The sequence below is a fragment of the Barbus barbus genome, assembly GCF_936440315.1.
Source record: "Barbus barbus genome assembly, chromosome: 10".
NCBI classification, from domain to species: Eukaryota; Metazoa; Chordata; class Actinopteri; order Cypriniformes; family Cyprinidae; genus Barbus; species Barbus barbus.
Window position 1 is genome coordinate 27631318 of NC_136738.1, and position 18723 is coordinate 27650040.

Genomic DNA, 18723 nt, shown 5'->3' on the forward strand with positions numbered 1-18723 from the left:
TACTGATTTAGCACGTTATTTTTCCTCTTTTCTCTGAGATTTTGTACTTCTGAAAGGTCAGTGTCCTACATTAAGACAAATCATTGTGACATGACCTCACAAAAAAAAAGAGGAAGCCAGTCTCTTCCCGTGTAGAATTGAAGAAATAGTTCACCCAATAACATTTAGCATTATTAAATCACGCCATATGTTGCTCCATGTTTTTTTTTCCAATGCAACACGAATAGAAGTTATTTTCTCCTATGGCGTTGCATAGAAAACAAAAATAAGTTTGGAATGTAAATAATTGGATGAACTATTACTTTAACTCCCATTTACACAGTAGTACACCAACTCTAAATTCTATATTGTAATATTAGGACTCCCTGCCCTACTGACACAAAAACCTAAAGAATCATTTCTCAAATTGAATTGCAATATCCCACAATCCCTCCGCTTTTATAAAGTCAGTGAGTCGGATTACATTTGCTTTTACTTGCCTTTAATCTTTCACAGCATTCATATTACATTCTTTCTGGGGATTTACTTGCTGCAGTTTTATTATCCTGCAGCATTGAATTATATTTGAATTTGTTTCCCTGCAGATTTGCTCATAAATCACATTCACAGTCATTACTATGGTTGTTATGTGGCTTTTTGTATTCTGGACAACTTTAGTACCAATTTTGAACCATAATGATATTGTTCTTTTCTGAAACACAAAGTCGCAAAGTGCTTTATGAGTTTATGCACATTAAAAAATGGTATTATGACCGACCTCATTGAAACACTGTTTAAGCAGTGGTTAAAATAACAGTTTCTCAATGTTTTGCTGAGAATTTCAAAAGCTAAGCATATCATATCATATCTAGTGCTGTGGTCTGGGGTGGTCAGGAAGGAAGCTGTAATCTTTGGGGAATATTGCAGCTTTGGGCTTGGAGGGGGTTAAACGGCATTCAGATCCTGCTGACTGCCGGTTTATTTAGACGAGACACAAGTAGGTCATTGATATATCACTAATTAGTGTTCCCCTCACATCCTTGACTTTTTATACAGACCTAGAAAATCCTCAGCGGTTTTAGTGTCTGCTTGACTGAGTATACAAAGGAAACCAATGTGAGGTCAGATTCCTGTCCTGTTTATTTGTACATGCAGTTTAAGGTAAACTGTTAAGCAAAGATGGTCTTACTGTAAGTCTTTGGGGTGGTTTAAATGACATCTGTACTTAATAGACCAGTTGTGACTGTGCATTCCTTGTTATAATGGATGATGTTGAGTAAATTCATGTCATTGAACTTGTTAAACTGGCATTATGCTATTTTGTGGACAGTGTTGTAAATGCAGTTGAGCAATGTCATTCCATTTATCTAGTACTGAGAATACAGTCATCAGCTAACCACAATTCTTTCCTGCATCCCTCGTCGACCATTTCATTTTGACCTCCCGGGGTAGTTCTCCATGACTTTGACCCACTGGACCAAACTCAGAATCCACTAAACACAAGGGAATGTTTCTGAGAAGGTCTTAATAAACTTGTTAAGATGTTGCTTGACAGTTTTATAGCCTGTAACACAATGAGCAGTATAGTGTGATAGAGGAGGACCAGGACTATGTGACAGGCCCTGGTTATGTGCATAGAGTGTTTGGATCCCTAAAATAATTTTAATCATGTTCCATGTTTTTACATTAGCTCTGCTCCAAAACTTACAGTAGTTGATACTGTATCCTGCCTATTGACAGTGGCCTTCCAAGGCTGAACATAAGAGTTTAGTTGCGTGAACTTGATTTTATGCATTCAGAAATGTGTCTGACTTCAGTTTATAATGAATCTTTAAAGAGAGAGGTCAGCCAAATATGAAAATTCTGTGTTTATTTTCCCGTTTCGTTCCAACCCCATATGATCGGCTGTTATCCGCGGAACACAAAAGATGACAGTTTGAAAAATATCTTTGGGTAAAATGGAAATCAGTGGGGTCCAGTGTTGTTTTTCAAGGAAGAAAGTAAGTCCTAAGACATGAGAGTGAATAAATGATGACAAAATTCTTAATTTTTTAGCTTAACTATCCATTTAATTTAGCATTGCATGATGGTGAAATAGTCTCATGGGCATGCAACGCTGTTGCGCTTTGTGCATCCCCAAGTTCAAATCCTGAGATGTGGACTTTGCCGGATCCCCCCCCCCCCCTCCCACTTTGCTGCCTGTCTGAAAGTACTGTCCTTTCCTAATAAAAAGCAAAAATGGCAAAAATAAATCTAAAATAAAATTTGCATTGCATTCTCATAATTGCCACAAGGGGTGCTTTAGTGGGCATTAGCATAAACCGTCTTCTACAATAAGTTCTTTTGAGAATTCAGTAGTGTTTGTGATAGTATATTGCTAAGCTAACAATGCTGTTCACAAATTTTCCAAAACCACACACAAATATTCAAAACATTTGTTTGTTTTAAATTAGCTTTCAGTATTGATTGTATTATAAGTTCATTTATGATACTCTTTTATCTAGCTTTATCCACCACCTTGAATACATTATGAACTGGCAACACGACTGAGCCTGGTTTCTCCCAAGGTTTTTTTTCTCCATTTCTGTCACCGATGGAGTTTGGGTTGCTTTCCACTGTTGCCTTTGGCTTGCATAGTTGGGGACACTTAATTTTTGGCAATATTGATGACTTTATTACACAGACACTATTTGAAGAGAGCTGGACAATGACATCACTGAATCAATAATGAACTGATTTTAACAGAATTGTGTTTGCATTATTGACATACTGTTTCCCTGTTTAACACTGTAAATCTGCTTTACAGCAGCAACAATCTGTATTGTATAAAGCATTATATAAATAAAGGTGACTTGACTTACTTGACTTGGCTTGTGGATCCACAATGCCTTATGAGATTACCTTTACCAGGTCTGTGATGGATGCATGCACTGCCTTAGTATTTGAACAAAATACTGTATATCAAAAGCAGGCTAAGCATGAGTTCTAGGTAGGCAGCTCACTAGTTTTTCAAAATAAAAGTAATGTCTTCGCCCATTTCTCCTACTAGCTTGGTCTTTCTCGGTTTAGACATTTTCTCAGTCTCTCTCTAAACCCTGAATGCCATTACATTCTACGCTGGAGACATAGTGTGTGTTAATAAGCTGGGACATCTGGTAACCAGCTTCTTTTCTGATTTATTAACTGACGTAGTTGCAGTGGCCAGAGGGGTTTACGGTAGATATTTGAGGGGAGGATGAGGTGCTGGAGGGGGGAGAGAGGGTTTGGGTTAACCAAGAGACATGGGTGCATATGTGAAGTGAGAACGATAGTGTACTGCCTGGGATATGTTCTCTCACTCTCTCTGCGTGTGTGTGTGTGTGTGTGTGTGTGTGTGTGTGTGTGTGTGTGTGTGTGTGTGTGTGTGTGAATGGAAAGTCCTTGAAATGATAGGAATGCCAGTGCGAATGAGTGTGTGTTCTTACTCATCAGTGTGTTAACTATAGACCACAGGCATAAATGACACTTATCTGAGCTCAGATTAAGTTATAAAGCATTCTTCCAGATTCAATACAAGCTGATCTCTATTAAATTCTGCAGTATTTGTGGTATAATATCAGTTTCCACAAAGTATTTTGACTTTTTAAAATGTATGCATCTCATTACACTTTTTTTTATAACAATTTATTACAATTTTTCCTCATTCTCTTATTACGCTTGCAACGGAAGTACAAGAAATATACATTAACATGCACACCATTTTAAAAAACAACAACAAATGCAATAATTAAAATTAGTTTATGCTAACTGAAATTAGGCTGAAATTAAATATTACATATTATAAAATAAATTAGAAATGGTGCCTTGGCAATGGACTTTAGTATTACTACTAATATAACTTAACTAGCACTAACCAGTACCATAGTATAACAACATTTACTACTACTAGTATAACAACATTTAACATTTACTAAAATTGAAATAAAAATAAATTAAAGCTAAATGGAAATAATAAAAACAAAAACTAATAAAATGAACAGGAAGATAACAGGATGGTTATTTTTATTTATTTATTGTACAATTTCCTGAAAATGTGTAACCACAGTTAATATATTACAACACTTATCAATTCATTGTTGCACTAACCATTTTAAATTCGGTTATAATTATTTATGACAAGCTATAATGTATTACAACACACATTTTGAATAATTATAATGCATTATACCCTTTAATAAGCCTTTATAATGCATTATACATAAAGGCTTTAAGTAAAGTGTTACCAAATTTTCTTTTGTGTTTATTTCCAATTTATTGATACTGATATTATATACCAAAAAAATGGGAAGAAGAGGGCAAAACAGGATTGGAAAATGTTGCAAGACCATCAGGCCTACTTTAAATGTGTTGCCAGTATGGATAGATAGAATTAACCTGTATGAAATGTTCTTGGGTTAATGAAGTGCAATGGTAGCCGCAGTAAATAAGATCATCAGCCTGCCGCAAGAAAGCCCCTCCCACTGCTGAAGATGATTCAGCAAGAAAAATACGATTTGATGGCACACATTGAAGGATGAAATTGACAATGTTGTTTTTACACAGTAATTAGAATCTGTCCTATGCTTTTTCTCTCACACACATATATATGAACAAACACTGATTTAAAGGCTTCTCTTGTGTTGCCTTTATAAGATCTACTGACACATATGATGTCATTATTCCGGTCAGTTCTTCTGATGATGCATCTGTTCTCAGACCGCCATCCGCTGAGGCCTGAACCGATTATACGGCAACGGATCATCCAAACCAAATACCTGCTGTGAACTTTGACCCCAGGAACATGCAAGGGTCACATTCCAAGTTGCAGTTCCACTGAGAACCAGTCTGTTCGTACTGTTTGGCCTGCTTTCGATTAATGGCAATCGCTATGATTTCCCAGCAAATAAACATAAATAAAAACAAAAGGGGAAAGCCGAGCGCGCAAACTGCCTCATTTATTGCGATATCACGTCTGTTATTCATCACCATGGCGACCTGCGAGAGAGCCTTGATGCGTCCCGCTCACAGATGTGACCGGTTTGTATTCATTGGATATGCAAATGTGTTGATCCAATGCTCATTGTTATTCACTGCCCCTGAGACAAATGAGGTTGATTCTGTTTGTGTATTTGCTGTCTGCCTTTAGTCCCGGGAAGAAACGGCGACACAGATCGCTGGATGCTTCAACAGGGCTGAAAACGAATGCGGATTTTTCGAAGGTTTGCTTCGAAGCAGCTGCGAAAGGGAGAGGTAGAGCTTTGGCTCCTCTCTTCTCTAATCTCATCCCCCGTGGAGGGAAGCATTGGGCCATGAACCTGGCTGCGAGCTGATTGGCTGCTGAGGTGATGGGTAGGGGGCTGTCAGTGTGAGGGACGCAGCTGTTTTGGAAGAGCCTGTGTCGGTATCTGCAGCATGTCGACGTGTGAAGTACAAAAGATGAATCCTATTTCTCAAGAGAGCCCCACATATGTCAAGTATATTGTCCCATTATACCAATTCATTTATCAAGCCACTGAATGCCAATTAGATTCACAGGATGGTGCAGGTATATGGCGAGTGGTCGGTGCCAACGCTCTGCCACAGCTGAGCTCCTCTGGCTGGCTGCACCTCGAGCGCCACCACTGCCTCCCTCTCCACGGCGGGGCTTACCGGGGCGTAGTAACCTTCCCGAAAGGGCGAGAGGCCTCCCGGCGGCGACGCCCTGCACCGAAACCAGAGAGTTGCCGTTTCGGCTTGGCCCCCCTGATGAAGATGTCAGGGAGAGGGGCCCGAGCCATGTGCCAAATGTCTCCACAGCCTGGAGATCAGATCAGATGAGAGGATCGGATGATGAAGCAGCCCGCCACACACCTTCAGCTGGGTACGTCCCAGCTGAGACAAGCTGAAAATTAAAGAAGGGGAGGAAGCGGAATCGGAGAAGTTGGAGAGTGGAAAGAAACCGGCAGAAGGAGAAATGGATATTGTGACATCAGTGTTAACGTGCTTTCTGTTCAGGATCACAACTGGATTGCATTTAATAAATTCAAGATGCATTGTGGTCAGATCATTGAAACCACATCAGGAATCAAGTGATACTGTTTTTTTTATGATATTCAAGTCTTTAATTATTGTCATGTTTCTTCTTTTAGACACAATAATAACTAAATCACCCTTATTAGCATCAAGTGAACAATCTTCTTTTTAAGATTGCACATTGTCAACAAAGAATTAATTTAATAAATTTTTTCGCTACTACGTTTGTCCAAAGCTTTTCACTTTATTAACGTATTAATTAATTAATGTTATTAATTCAGATGTTTTTTGTTTCCACTATGTGAAATAATCATTGTTTTTTGGTTACTTTTTATTTGTAAACCTATAAACCTGTGTCTTTAAACTTTGAATTTGTCATCTACAATTTATGAAAACTTTTTAATAGTTTTGGTAAACAAAAACAACAGAGAAATGTAAATGCTAATGTATTTTAATCATTGTGAATTTTCTGTCATGCTCTTTTTTATGTTTGTTGGTTTGTTTTTGTTTTTAATTCTGCTCTTGTAATGTGAAAAAGGCAACACACCAATACTCACACACATCATTTTATCTATTTTTGTGGAGTAATTTTCTCCCCATTTTCACTGCTAATCTCTATAAGCATCTTTTACTGTGGGAATGTTTTTAAAGTAGTGAAGCATAAAAGACCAGATAGGGTCTTCCCAAAATGATAGGGAAGCATTTTGAATTATCTGTATTTTTTTTTAAATTTGGTAGATGACAGAACACTTTGAGTAATTGTAACCTCTGATGTAATAGAGTGTGGTGAAACAATGATACAGTCAATGCCAGGTGAAACAAGGGCCAATGATAGTACAGTTATAACTGTCAAAAAGTCCATCATGTCAATTCATAACGACAGCCAGTGATTGAAAAGTAACGATGACTAATTACAGTCCCACGTGAGAGATCTGCCCCAGTCCCCAGCAGCGTAACGTCATAAGATTTAAATAGTTCTTATTCCCATGGCTGTGGTTCACATTCTCCACGGCTGTGCTCATGTGCTGATGGATTCAATTAGCTGGGCTGTATATGCGCCTGTGGACGATTTAGTGACCGTTTGTTTGCCTTGGGGCCTGGAGTTGCCTGGTTTTGTACATCCGGTTTTATTTTGCTTGATTAGATTGTCACTGGCTTTTTTGGAGTTACTACATTTTTACATAGAAGTAGTTTCTCAGAAATGACTTCATGTTGCCTTTTTTTTTTCTTGATCTGGAGATGCAGCAATGCTGGGCAGCCTACTAAAAATCCTAAGCCAGTCTTGGTGTGTTGCAACCCAAAAACAGCCACAGAGAGAAGGGAAAAAAAACTATGCTAAATTCTGGTAAAATCTAACAACAGTAGATAGAAAAAGGAGGTGAAAAAGACTGTGCATCCAACATTTGGTAGTATGACTAATAATTAATGTGTCATGTTATTGATTTTGCATATAGTGCATGGTAATATTAATCACTTTTTATATTTCATTTTATGTTCTTGTTGTTGTTATTTTATTAAAAAAATGTTTTTGTCATTTATTGTATAGAGTTGACACTTGATGATACATTCGTTGGACATTTGTGACCCTAGACCACAAAACCAGTCTTAAGTCACTGGGGTATATTTGTAGCAATAGCCAAAAATACATTGTATGGGTCAAAATTATTGATTTTTATTTTATGCCAAACATCATTAGGACTTTAAGTAAAGATCATGTTCCATTAAGATATTTTGTAAATTTCCTACTGTAAATATATCAAAACGTCATTTTAGGATAGTAATATGCATGGCTAAGACCTTCTATTTGACAACCTTAAAGGCAATTTTCTCTGTATTTAGATTTTATTGCACCCTCAAATTCCAGATTTTCAAATAGTTGTATCTCGGCCAAATATTGCCTGATCCTAACAAACCATACATCAATTGGAATCTTATTTATTCAGCTTTCAGATGATCTATAAGTCTCAATTTTGAAAAATTGACCCTTATGACTGGATTTGTGGTCCAGGGTTACATTTGGTCCAGTGTAAAATCTGGGTCCAGTTAACAAGTACTGATTTTGAGTTCACTGATGACTGTTTTAAAACACTGTTGTTCTTTGTCTCTTAAATCGCTTCCTCAAACAGAGGGTAAAGGAGAAAGATTTAGAGATTTGAAGCCCCCTGGGACACGGCATGCCACAGCTGGGCTTTATCTTTACTGATAGCTTTGGGTGCCGTCACTGATGTTGCCTCTTATCATATCTCTCCTGATCTCCCCAAACCTGCCAGACAGAGTAAAATCGTATTGCTCTGAGCTCTATCATTAATGTAATGGTTTCTCAGTTTTGTCTCATGTAAGTATTAACTTTGTCTCAGATTTTTATTTATTTATTATTTGTAGAAATTAATTTAGACACCAATGAGGCAACTGTGTTCAGAAAATAGGAAATTAATGAGAAATGTTTGAATTAAAATTCAAATATACCTTTTGATTGCAGGTCTTCACATTTTTAAATATTTGAAAATATACAATATTAAGGGACCTGAATATGTTGGTAATATAGATTTTAGACTTTAGACTTACTTTTTTGTTTTGTTTGTTTTGTTAACAAATGCTTATTGAATTTTCTTCTGGGAACAGTATAAACCAAAAAGCAGCTGTACATAGTTAGAACCCACCCCCTGGTAGACTTTAAAATAAGTAAATAAATAAATATTAATAGATTAAAAATAAGTATTAATATTTTCTCATATATTATGCCATTTTTAAATGTATTTTCAATTTAAATATGCATTTTGCATTTACCCAAAGTGCACCGTTAGATTGAAAATGTGTTTTATTGCTGGTTGACATGCATTTTGTTATATATTTTATCATTCTGAGGTTTAAATGAAATATATTTTCAATTTCAATTTGATATATTTACCATGAATTGTGTTTTAGCCAGAATACATTTTTGCCGTATGGATATTAGATTTTATGCTGATTGTTAAGTTTGATTGAAGTCTTTGCTATAGTTTCTTCATATGGAAGTCAGGGCCATTAACACACAAGAAGTTCTACATTCTTTTTGCGGAAAAAATGCACCAAAACAAGGTTTCCAGTCATATTTTTTATGTTCATACTGGAAGTGGAACTCAAAAACATTTACATTTTTTTTCATGTAAATGTAAATAACTAGAGCTCATATTGTAAAAATAGCAAACAGGCAGCAAGTCTGAATGGTCTTAACTTTAACATCCTCTGTAATGTTTTTATGTCTCCTTAAATGTTGCCGTCAGTAATTGAGAGGTGATGAAGGTATGATCTCATGGGGGAAAAGTTTCTGGAACAGTAGCGGGGGAAGGAGAGGAGGTCTCTACCCCACGGTGAGGCCACATTCTTGGCTCTGCATAGGTAAGAGGTGAATCCCATTAGCATTTCTGCTGATAGCAATATCTGCCAAGAACAGCCTCCTGCAGAATCTCTGCTGCTTTGAGAGATTTGAAGCCTCGTTGCAGACTGATCAGCAGGCCAGTGTGAAATCTGTGAATGTTATGGGCATTCTGCACTGATCACGAATGGATTTAAACATGCTAAAATTGGTTAAATTAAGATGAGAATACTGTGGCTGTATGGGTGCATGGCTAAAAGCATAATTAGCCAAACATACTTATAAAAGAGCTAGTTCTGGTCCTGTTATAATATTTCTGTTCCACTAACACACCACACTACCCCCATCTCTCATTAATTGGACAAACAGATAGTCCTTTAATTAGTTAAGCTATTGGGCTGGTTGGGATGTTATTTTAGTATTGTTTATGTAGTATTTATTAGTGTTTTGTATTTAAATTTTCAGCGTTCACTTTAATTTCATCTTATGTTTTATCAGTTTTATGTGCTTATGCTTTATGTATTATATGTGTAATATTATGATTATGATGTAAATCACCCATATGGAAGCCTATTTTCGGCATAGGATAACAAAGCTAATTGTGACTTTTTGTCTATCAATTTCTCAGAATTGCACTATATATATATATATATATATATAGATGTAAACATTAACTTGCAACTCCATAATTGAGATATAAACGTAAAACTGCTAGATAAAAAGTTGTGATTTTTTTTTTTAATTGATAATTACAGAATTTCAACTGAGAATTCAGAGCAAAAAAAGTCAGAATTGACAACAACCTCTTTTATCCATGATTGCATTCACATTATTGCACTTTCAAACCTTTATGTAACTTGATGGACATTCCAGTTTTTGGGAAATCTGCAGATCTTAATGTGAAGTTTAGCAGTAGCAGATTTCTTGTTGACCCGCTGATTAGCAAAACTGCTTTTCTATCGCAGCTCCAGAGACGTCACACAGGTCATGAGGTGTTTCATATAACAAGGACGTTTTGATGTTAAAGGCAATTCATCAAGCCTTACTTCTGCTCCCAGAGGCCATAACAGCACATGGCAAATAGAAAAATTTACTCTTATCAGGATTGTGCAATATAATCCTTATTTTATCTTAACAGATCCATTCTCTTTCTGTTTTGCTTTCAGGATCAGATAGCAGGCCCTCGATGTGTTCAGAATGGGAGCTTTCCAAAAGATAGAGGAATTTGGGTCACATTTTAGAATAACTCCACTCATGTGCTACTCTAACTAATCTGCAGATTCAAAATAATCCCTTAATGCTGTAATAACCCTTTATATAATTATGCATGGCTTTTATTCTCAATACATGTAATAGTTTGAATAGGCACAACTGCGGAAATGTTCAGCGGTCCATCTGGCCGGTGTTAGCATGCAGTTTTCCCAAACTGGTTGTGAATCACTGGAAGGTCATGACCTACAGGGCAATGGAGTGAATCTGTGATCGTAAAGTTTTTTGTTTAATATTAATGTTTACTACAACATGGCTATGGCACAAACTGGTTTATTGTAATTTGCATGTTAATAAATGCACCTTATGTGCACCCCTTTACATGATAATTAATTGAATAATTTAGCTAATTTAATGCTATTAGCTACTGATATGAGTGTTGTACTCCATTTAACACATTTTAGGATGTTTAAATGTGAAGTGTGTAATTTCAGTTTTAACCTGCCACACATCTGCCATTAATTGGAAAAAAGATCCTGCTAGTTAAGCCAATGCTATTGGGCTGGTTGGGATGTGTTAATTTATTATTGTTTTTATTAATATTTTTAATTAGCTTTTATTTTTATAATATCATTTTAATGTAAACTAAAATTGTTGTGTTGAAAGTGCTCTATACATAGAGTGGAGATTTTAGCTGTTTTGTGTTTTTTATATTTCTGTGTATCTGCATTTTTTTGTTTGTTTTAAAAATTTTAGTGCTTAAAAACAAATAATTAGAATATTTTTTTTAATTTAAATTTTTATTTTATTTTTTTTAGTTGGTAACAACACTGCCAAACAAACACAAATAATGATAATAATAATAATTAAATAATATTTTTAATAATTTAAATATATAATTAAACTAAATGTAATTTAATTTATGTATTTATTTTGCTGAAGTTATGATAAAAGAAAATACTTTTTAAAACCGATACTCTGCAGACATTCCCCTAAAATAAATGTAGGAAAGTTTTGTCTGGTGTTTATGAACTGTGATGTTGAGAGGAGCATGAAAAGTGAAGTTGTGAAATGCTTTTGGCTGACTGTGGAACCATATATACTGTATGTATATGTGCAAGTGTTTTTCATGCTTTGCACGTGGTGTCTTGCGTAAACATCAGCAATATGCATCGTAATGACCATGCAAAATACCCATGAAGAACTAGTCATCCCTTCTATGACCTTTGCTCTTTTTCTGCTCGTTGCATTTGCACGTGTTAGTAAATTTAATAACTATTGCACCTTTGAAAATTCAGTTCATTCCTTTCTCTCTCTTTTTTCCAGGACCTCCCAGAAGTTTCCACAAATCAGCCCCCTTTTGTCCCCCAACACACTTTAAGGATTGTTTGTTTATCCAAAAACTTATTTCATAAACTCTGTCAGCAAGGGTGAAAATATCAGGAGCACTCTCTAGGACAGAGCAGATGTTTTTTTTTTTTTTAAAAGCATTCGACTCCAGAAAAGTTAAAGGTACAGCGTCTAATTTTGGCACCCATACTGTAAATTCAAAAAGAAATAGTGATTATTTTCAAATAGGTTTCCCAAATACTCCTATACTATTTGCCGTTTGCAATGATATTACGCAGCGCCTGAAAGTAGTCCCCAGCTAAGTAGTCTCGCATAGCTAGACCTCAGACTGACGGCCGAAGGTCTGGAATGTATCGTAGCTTTCATTGGCCAAGGCCCGCCCATGAGGCCGTTTGACTGACATGTCAAACAACCAATCACAGTTCGTTTCGTTTCGGGGGGTGGAAATGTCGCCACAATAACAAACCGGTGTGTGAAACTCTCGGTCTCGGATGTATTTTAAAGAGTCTATGCCGCGAACTTTAAATATTTCACATACTTTTGAAAACCCAGCATTTATTGACCCTGATAAGCATTCATCGTCACATTTGTAAACATGACGGCTTTCTTCTTTCGTAAGGGGGTTTGGCGCCACTGCATCTTTGTTTCCCGGCGGACCGAAAATAAACGCGACACTCGCGTCTCCTGGAAATCCGGTTTAATTCAACCACTCAGATTACGACTTTGACATTCCTGAAGTGTTTCCAGAAAAGTGTGCCATATGCATCAGACGTTTAGCCAACGGTCCATGAGACTATCAGCTAAGACTATCAGCTAAGTAACTAGTTATGATATAGCTGGGGACTTCTTTCAGGCGTTGCATAATATCATTGCGCCTGCTGCACCCATGGTACGGCAGCAAAGTTCCTTGATTATTACGCCGGAATGAGAGTATAGTTCCTAGCCACATCGGCCTAGAAAATCGCAACTTTTCATTTTCCGTCAGTCTTAGTAAACGATGTAACTACAGAAGAGTCAAGCTTTAAATAGGAAAATTATCGAAACTCTTTGGTCATTTTTGAGCGAGATGCTAATGGTCTAATTCAATGATTCAATGATCTATGCTAAACCCAGAGATCGGCTGAATGGATTCAAAAACGGTAAAACTCAACTGTTTAACTCTAGGGGAGTTATAAAATGAGCCTATTTTCAAAAAAAGTGGAGTGTTCCTTTAAGGGTGATGTGACACTAAAGGCTGGAGTAATGATGCTGAAAATTCAGCTTTCTATTACAGAAATAAGTAACATTTTATAATATATTCAAACAGAAAGCACTTTTTATTGTAAAATTATTTCACAATATTTACTGTATTTTAAAACAAATAAAGCATGGAAAAAGCATCATTCTCTGTTGATGGCCATTCAAAATACCAAATATTTTTACGTGAAAGGAAAAATAAAAACACTTTTAAGAAGTGAAATACAAAATCCAGAATAACCAAGTGAGTGATGCAGCTGGCTGATCATTCATTGCCTCTCATTCTTAAAAGCAGAGTGTGTGTGTGTGAGAGAGAGACAAGACTCTCTTTCACACTTATTAAAAAGTCTCTGTGGATTCGTCCCTATGGAGGAAGGAGACAGCGGCTGTAACTATTGATAGGCACTGAAAGAAATGCACACACAAACTGTGAGTCTCAGAGCAAAAAAGTGACACACAAATGTGCTTAAAGAGTGTCTGAAAGACTTGATGATGTCCCAGGACTCACACTGTGCTCCTTATCCACAGCACATGTGCGCTCGCTATTATCACTCAGAGGGGAATTGTGTCTGAGGCATCCTGAGACTCACACATTTAATAAGGCCACGTGTGTGTGTGATGATCTGCTTTGTCATGGTCATAAGGCTCACATGAAAGTGAAAAAGGATTTATCATGGAAAAGATGGTTAGATTGATAGATTGTCAGATAGAACGGTAGTACTCAGACATCACCCAAACTAAATGAGATTTCACAAAGCCTTAAAAAAGCACTAATTCATTTGTGTACATTGTTTGTGCTGCAAGACATTACCAACTGTCCATAAAACCCATTGCATTCCTCTATAATTGCTTCCATTACCTGAAAATCTAAAGTTTATGTATGAACAAATGTAAGCACTTTGTGTCAAGTCAACCATATAACTTGAAAAATCTTGCTGAAAGTCATTCCAAATATAAAATATAATCACCTACATTATTATTATACATTATATTTTACATTATATTTTAATTAAATTAACCCCTTGTGTCAACCCCCCCCCCCCCCCCCCCCCACACACATTTTTGAACATAGACATGAAAGTGCACTATCAAAACTTAAATAGCTATAATTCATTAATTTCATGGAATACAGACTCTTCTCTAAGGTTGGACTCTTCTTTAAGAAGACAATCTGCAGATTACTGCAGGAGTGTAATCATTTCAAAATATTAAAGTATCAAAAAGTTATAGAAGTTTAAATTTACTGTAAATAAAATGCACTGTACCACTTTTTTTTTTTCATTTTAGCCTATATAAAATAAATATTTTACAAAATATTTGTGAATCCAAAATTGCTATAAAACTAAAGCCTTACAGTAGTCTATGTCTAAATAAGTTATGTTACAATTTTGAAGTTGATATAAAAAAGAGGTTCCTGTGAGATTTTATTTAGGGCATTACACCAAGAGCCACGAGTGCCATCAAAACTCCATTTAATTTTTTTGATGCATTTTTGTGTCGCAAATGTCTAAATTGCTCATCAATATTACGTCTATCAAAAAAATAACCACTGAACATGGAATCTTGAGACTCAGACCTTTCCGAAAAATGTTGATACTAATAGACCATAATACATTTTTTAATATGACACGTATTAAGTGAAGTGATGTGAAGTGGTGTGTGGCCAAGTATGGTGACCCATACTAAGAATTTGTGCTCTGCATTTAACCCAAGTGCACACACACACCCCGTGAACACACACCCGGAGAAGTGAGCAGCCATATTGCTGCGGCGCTCGGGGAGCAGTTGGAGGTTCGGTGCCTTGCTCAAGGATCTCATCTCAGTCGTGGTATTGAAGGAGAGCTGGTTATTCACTCCCCACCTACAATCCCTGCCGGCCCTGAGACTCAAACCCACAACCTTCGGGTAGCCTAACAAGTCTGACTCTAACCATTAGGCCATGACTGCCCCATAAGGGTTGAAGACCTCTAAAAGATATGAAAGTACCATTTCCATAGTAACGCAATGTTTGATTTAAAAATGGTTTTCACAGGATGAATTCTGAGGTTTCAAATTATATATAATTTATCATGATTACTAAAGTATGTGATAGAGAAAAAAAGACATCAAAAAAAAAAAAAAAAAAGAGCACAATTAGGGTCCACTAAAATGAGTTTTAGCATTAAAATAAGTCAAATTTAAAATCCAAGTAATCTGTTCAAGTTAGATCGTATTTCTAATCAGTTCTCACAAAATTTGGAAAAAGCCTTGCTTTTGAGATATTCACTTTGGTTTGGGGCGTCAAACAGAACATGTTAATACATCGCGTTTTCCCGGTGGGCCGTTGTACAATGTGGGCCAGCTCTTTGCGTAATATATATAAAACATGGATTATTAGTAAATGTACATGTATCCTTCCATCGGCCCAGACTAATGGCCCGCGCGGCCCACTTCATTCAAAAATTCTAATTAATGTAGCGTGTTCCGGCTCAGTGTAGCGCTCGTCAGTGTCAACATGTTTGAAACAGCCAATCAAAGCGCAGAAGGCGGGTTTAATGTTCACAGACGCTGAGCTGCGCGAGACTTGAATGCGAGCTGAGGTAAGATGTAAGCAGCTAAACATGACGAGAGACAATTCAGCAATATTTGACATTAATTTTCAGGAATGCAAACTACTACTGGTCTTTTCACATTTCTCATATTTTAATGCCGTTATTCGAATCGTCATAATGTAGGCTACATAATGCAGTTTTCAGCAGACATGAGATAAGAGTTAGTTAATGTAAATCTGCTTTCTTCCGTGATTTCACGTGTTAACTTAAAAATATAAAAAATCGTTCTCAATCTTACTCTAGAACAATGTAAATCTGAAGACTTTTGCTTTTGGGTGCTGTGCATAGGAAAGTGATGTATATTATAGGCCTAATAAAATATAATTTGCTTATTAATTCACATGCATTAGCCTATTTTATATACACACTGGTGGTTAAAAGTTTGAAATAATTAAATAATAATTTATTTGAAAGAAGATTGAATTTATTTGATCAAAAATTCAGTAAAACAATAGCATAATATTATGAAATATTACACTTAAAATAGTGGTTTTCTATTGAGGATGTTTTAAAATGTAATTTATTTCTGTGATCAAAGCTGTATTTTCAGCATCATTACTCTAGTCTTCAGTGTCCCTTCAGAAATAATTCTAATGCTGCCTAATTTGCTGCTTTTATTATCAGTTATTATTTGTGATCAATTATTAATAATGGTTTTATTATTGGTATAATGGTTCTCAGTTAAAGAACATAATTTATTTGAAATATAAGTACTTTGTAATAAGTGTAAATATCTTTACTGTCACTTAAATCAATTTAATCAAAGTCCCTTTTTGTATGCTATAATCTTTGATTAATTCAACATTGTTGAAGAAAAATATTAATTTATATTTTTTAATCTTACCTAAGACTGAATGGCATCACATTTTCCACAAAAAATGAAGCAGCACAACAGTTTTCAACATTAATAATAATCAGAAATGTTTCTTGAGCAGCAAATCAGCATATTAGAATGATTTCTGGATCACGTGACACTGAAAACTGGAGAAATGATGCTGAGCTACAAATAGTGTATATGACAATATAAAGGACCCATAAAAACAGTCCACATTCTGCACTATTCAAGTCTTCTAGACGATACCAGAGCATTGTGTCATATGGACTGCTAATATTGGTATTTAACTTTAGTGACATTAAAGTTGTCCCTCGTAAAAATTATTTAAAATCATTTACTATTTGTCATATACACCAGAATTATAATGTCAAGAATATGCCACTCATTTATGGTGTGTTGCGAACCGAGTTTGGTGGGCCGCTCTGTGCCAAAAAGTCCAGGGTCACTTTTTGGCCCCAGTCCACCCCTGCTGGAGTCTGAAGCGTGTGAGAAGCTCAGCGCGTTCCCGACCATGCGGCGCGCCCGCACTCACTTCAAAGGCTTCCCTTGACTCAGAGCGCTGTGACGTCTGAAACGCGAGGCGCGCTCGAGCAGATGAGATACCGGAGCGCAACAGGCGAGCGCACATCGCGAGCTCACAACTACAATGACAACTTCCTGATATCTTTACCAAAAGTTTATTCGAACTCTGCACTTTTGTTCTAAGGAAACATTGGCTTTCTTTTGTGTTCTGTGTGGTGCTATGACTCTTGACGAGATGAATTCGCTGAAGTGGAGATCTGTGTTTGGGATCCTGTGGTACCTGTTGATTCTGTGTGACTGCTACAATCTGGATGTGGAGCATCCTTTAGTTTTTCATGGACCCAATGGATCATTATTCGGATTCTCGGTTCTCCTTCATCAGCATGCTGAGGACTCTTGGTAAGTGCATCAAACATGCATGAGAAGTTTGAATGTTTTAATTCAAGGGTGAATGAGCAAGTTTGAGATTTAAACTAATATTTGCTCTCTTTGACTGATTTTCAGAAGCATTTTCTACATTTTTAGTGCATTTGTTTGTATTTCTAACCTGCATTTAATTCTGTTGAATCAATTAAATAAAATATATTCTCACGTGTGAATAATTATGGCTTTCACCATTACAATTAAACTTTCTGACAGCATAACCTACATTTTATACATTCATCCAGCTGTTAGCTGTCTCCTACTAACACAGTATATTTTGATATAATGATGATCACTGTTTCAAGCTTTAGAGTTATTGGGAGTGGTTTTTCACCTTTATTGTTTCAGAGATTGCTTTATTATTAGTTTTAATTCAAAGTCTGAGATGATAAAGTAGCCTAGATAGTGGAATATTGTGAAATGCATCAAATGTTCCAAAATAACTTGCTCTTATGAGCATATCTGTGAGAATTTCTTTTGCCCCGAGTCCTGATTAATTTCATACCCTGGATTCATGGTTGCAAAACATGTATTGTTGACACGTCCTGCAGTGTGACATGCTTTTCTCCATCTAAAACCATTTTAAAATGCATTTTATGCTTGCTGCTTTAATGACATCTTATTAATTCAGAGATAATTGTACTTAAATTAATTTGTCACACTGCTGGGCCGTTTATCATGAAGCATTCCTTCTAAAATCTTGATGTTTGTTTCAAAAGTGGCAAAACACACTTGTTTAATGTCATATTTATTGTTAAGGCTGATAGTTGGAGCGCCTGTGGCTGATTCCAGCTTTTATCCTCATACCAAAAATCCTGGAGCCATCTACAACTGCAGTGTGTGGAGCTCCCAATGTGAGCAGCTCCCTGTTGGTAGGTCTTCCCTCCCTTACCTTCAGAAATGCAGCTTTTCTTGTCGTTTTGTCTATGATCTGAAAGGCAGAGTTGAGTAAGAGGTTCATTTTTAAAAGGGTTACTCTAAAAAGGTATGCAATATGTGGTTATTTGGCAATGAGGTTTTTTTTGGAGCAACAACAAATTTCATCAGTAAACTGTTATACTATGCTTAAGAGATCAGTAGTGCATGTGGGGTCCAAAAGATCAACAAAGCTTTGAAATCTCATTTAAACCTGGGAAAAACAAGTTTTAGGATTTTGCTAGATTTGTCCATGCCAGCTCCAATCATGCTGTCAT

At 36.2% G+C, this 18723-nt stretch overlaps 1 protein-coding gene across 1 annotated transcript in view; it reads left to right on the forward strand.

Annotated features, from left to right (window-relative positions):
* Window positions 1–17227: 17227 nt before the first annotated feature.
* Window positions 17228–18723, forward strand: part of itga4 (integrin alpha 4) — a 30382-nt gene continuing 28886 nt past the window's right edge. The window contains exons 1-2 of the mRNA XM_079426551.1: window positions 17228–17506; window positions 18290–18402. Of these exons, the coding sequence (XP_079282677.1) occupies window positions 17328–17506; window positions 18290–18402 (292 nt within the window). The 5' untranslated portion in view covers window positions 17228–17327. The remainder of the gene's footprint in view (window positions 17507–18289; window positions 18403–18723) is intronic.